Source organism: Pteropus vampyrus, unplaced genomic scaffold, assembly GCF_000151845.1.
Source record: "Pteropus vampyrus isolate Shadow unplaced genomic scaffold, Pvam_2.0 Scaffold419, whole genome shotgun sequence".
NCBI lineage: Eukaryota > Metazoa > Chordata > Mammalia > Chiroptera > Pteropodidae > Pteropus > Pteropus vampyrus.
Genome location: NW_011889200.1, coordinates 219,164 through 223,207, shown reverse-complemented (window position 1 = coordinate 223,207; position 4,044 = coordinate 219,164). Strand labels below are relative to the sequence as shown.

The window sequence follows — 4,044 nt, the reverse complement described above, 5'->3', positions numbered from 1 at the left end:
TCCATGAAACTATTAGCATTTTTTCTTAGTTTACCTATTAAAATAATTTATTTTTTGAAATAAATTTAATTTGTATCCTATCTAAAGAGAGGAATGTCAATCCCTTTAATTGCTTGGTCAGTGACATACTGTATTTACTAACGTTGGACAAGTTAGGTCTTGGGTAAAATCAGAAGTCAATACATAATCATGTCTATTTTCCAGGCGTTCATTACAAGTATCTCTAAAGAAGTCTAATTCATGTTTCAAGAGTTTTTCCGTTAAGATTCTTCAGTGAACTTTCTGTCTTATGAGATATTAATGTGTACCATTCCACTTAATTTGTTCTTTCTCCTGTTTCCCATCTGAAACCATTTTAGTATACAATTTTAATTTCCTCGAGAGGACTAATTAGTTGTTTCTGAATTCCCCCTCACTAGAGTTGGAAATTATTTCAAGAATCACTTTAAAATTCTACCCAAAAGTTGTATCTAAATTTCACAGAAGTCATAATTTTTTTCCTCCCTCAAATGCCATTTCAAACTCTGGGGAAATAATCTTCCCTTGAAAGATCTAAACATTTCAGACTAAAGAAACAAATATTTGTATCCCTTGGTCCAGGTGACATGAGTCATCCTGCAACTAAAGAACATCTCAACTCGACTGTCAGATCTGAACATTATTACAGTAAAAATTGGTCTATCTTTGTCCTATAGAATGTTCATTTACTTTGAGATAGAGTGTCTATAACTACCTCTTTGAGAAATGTTCTATTTCTCTCACTTAAAGCATCTCTAATTATGAAGATTTGAATTTTCCAAATATAAATCAAGAAGTAATTATTAAATAGTCACTCTTCTCCCTCTCCAGCCTCTGGCAACCACCAGTCTGCCTTCAATCTCTATGAGTTTGCCTATTCTGGATATTTCATATAAAAAGAATCCTACAATAGGTGGCTTTTTGTATTTTTTGTTTAATGAAAATATTAACTATAGGATATATTTAGATAGTAGGACCTCTAGAGCTCTATTGGCAAATAACTTTTATATATAGAATTAATAAAGTAAGCTATAACTCACAGACATGTATTGGTCCACATCCTTTATATTGCAAAAATACTATTGTCTACTTTAAGTGTCTTACAAGAAATTCCGTTTTCCCATCACTTATTTGATATGTATTTCCCTTATAACCTATGGTCTTTATCCTTGTCATTCCAGCTCTGAAATCACCAAATGTCCAATATTTCAAGTCTTTTAGCTCATTTTAGATATAGCTTCATAGTTTTTCTTAACCTTAGGTTGTTTTTTTGTTTGTTTGTTTTTGAAGCGATATGTCATGTTATCATAGATAGTTAGATATAGATAGATAGATAGACAGAATCGACTTCTATAAAAAAATAATTAAATTTAGATTGGGAAATGAGACTTTGTATTGTGACAAAATACACATAAAATTTATCATTAGTGACATTTAGTACATTCACAATGTTGTGCAAACATCACCAATATATAATTCCAGAACATTTTCATCAACCCAAAAGGAAATCCATACTCATTAAATAGTCACTCTTCTCCCTCTCCAGCCTCTGGCAACCACCAGTTTGCATTCAATCTCTATGGGTTTGCCTATTCTGGATATTTCATATAAAGAGAATCCTATAATAGATGGCTTTTTGTGCCTGGCTTCTTTCACTTAACTTAATGTTTTCAAGGTCCATTCATGTAATAGTACTTTATTCTTTTTAATGGCTGAATAATATTCCATTGTATGGATACACCACATTTGGGTTATCAATATTCATCAGTTGATACACATTTGGGTTGTTTGCACCTTTTGGCTATTATGAATGAATACTGCTGCTATGAATAAAAACATTATATACATTTTTTTTAATACCTGCTTTTAATGCTCTTGGATATATACCCAGGAGTGGAATTGCTGGGTCACGTGGTAATTGAGATGAGACATTTTTAAATGAAATCTTAGCAAACCAATAAATAGTCTGAATTTATTTGTAGGGTCATATTATATTTCTCTTTTGTTATATTAAAAACTTTTCTGGACTCCTACACTTCTCTGGGAATTGTGGTCTGGGAGTTTATATCAGGAGGCTACCAGATGGCATCATCAACCCACACCTAACATGAGAACTAACCGTTTTTTTATACAAAAGGCCCACTGATATAAAGGCAGTTGAAGATCCTCAACTCTAGCAGCTGTACTATTATGTACCTTCAGACAATGAAAGTTAGAGGCAAGTAACCAAAGTGTTTCTCTATAGCTTTGGGATCAATAGACCTCAGTCAAATTACATACAGATTAGTCAGGTAGACCTTGGGCTACTCACTAAACTTCACTGTATCTCAGTTTCTCCATCTGTAAAAGAGGGGTAATAATCCCTGCTTCTCAAGATTGTTGTGAGGAAAGGGCATAGCCTGGAACATAGTTGGCACTACTAAGTTCTCATTTTATATTAGTTCTCATTTCCCCATATTTTCTTGTACCGTTCAAATTAATGGTTCTTCAAGACAATTGTATTTTTCTTCTGATTTTCTCTTTCAGGTTAAAATTAAACTGCCAAATACAAACCTTTCTGAAATTAAAATTGATATCCAGGAAATGATCCTTGACCTTCGTACTCCTAATAAGTGAGTAAAATTTAGAACTAGAATAATGTATTATAATATTAATGAATCTTTAGTCAATATTCTTATTTAAAGTGTACATAGTTATTTTACATCACCCCTAAAGTCTGAAGAAAAGTGAAAAAGTCAGTTAATCATTCAGATCTTTGATCTACATAATATAAACATAAGTATATTTGGAAATATCTAGATTTTTTTTTCTACTGTGCATTAGTACATTTGGAGAAGGTTGATACCACCAAAACACAGTCTTTGACATTCAGATACAATTGGTTTATCTGTCAGGAAAAATAGCTAGAAATGAAAATCCCTTTGGCTGTAAGTCTTGCTGGTTTTTTCTTTTCTTTTCTTTTTTGTGCAGTGATGGCATAAGTGAAGCAATATCTTTAAACTTTTTGGATGTGGTGGGGGCTCTAAGGTTAAATTTGTTTATAATCATCTAAAAATCAACAAAAAACTCTTGTCATCAATTACTTAAAATATTTAACAGATAATTTATTACTCAATCCTCAAGTTGCATGGATACATTTTAAAATAATTCAGAGAATAATGGAATGATTCAATTAAACACTTTGATATTTTCAAAATAGCCTTCTTTTTACATAGGTTCAAATCATGTCCCCAAAACACAGTATATACAGTAAAATTGATATAAAATGTTTATACTGAAACGTGGATAAATCAGTCTTGTCTCTCAAAACTAACTCTATAAAGAGAGAATCAATGGAACCTGGTGTGTGCTAGATAAAATATCTAACTCACTGCTTTATTCGCATTTCATCTGGATGTATAGGAGTGAGTACACTTTGGTTGATTGTAGTGGTTCTTTCTCTGTAACTCATCATTTCAAACTGCCTGTGGGGAGCAGTTTGCTGCTGGCGCATTCTTCCTTCCATTATCAGTACCTATAATTCTCCTTGGTTGATCTTATGACTTCAAAAAAAAATAAAAAGTAGATCACTCATACAAAAAACTTTTGTGTGTAAACAACCCAATGTACATACATAGCTTAACTTTGATTTCTGTAGTAGATGCATTTAACTCAAAATGATCTACAGATGAATATATATCAAATATGTCCTCATTACTTATATAGTAATTTCAAAAATGTATTCTCACAAAATTTGTTTCATATTATAAAAATTACTTCCCCTATTTTTACTATTCACTTCCAGGAGTACTGAAATTTTTTCATTGCATATTATATACACATTTATTCTTCTACCCAAACTTTACAAGGAAAGTTGGTTAAGTGGACAATCAATCTTCCATGATATTTGTGTGCTTGTTAAAAGCACACACATATCTATACACCGTGGAGTTAATTTCCGTTCCCCTAGCAATTCTCACTGTCTCCATCAATCTTTAGGCAGCTGCTCTGAGTATGCTGTCATTCCAGATATCAGTCAGAGCCCAC

General features: G+C 32.0%; 1 protein-coding gene across 2 annotated transcripts in view; it reads left to right on the top strand.

Annotated features, from left to right (window-relative positions):
* The window catches only part of PIH1D3 (PIH1 domain containing 3), a 40,605-nt gene that overhangs the window by 28,264 nt on the left and 8,297 nt on the right, over positions 1-4,044 (top strand). For both annotated transcript variants that reach the window (XM_011380967.2, XM_011380968.2), the window contains exon 6: positions 2,545-2,630. In XM_011380967.2, coding sequence (XP_011379269.1) covers positions 2,545-2,630 — 86 coding nt within the window. The remainder of the gene's footprint in view (positions 1-2,544; positions 2,631-4,044) is intronic.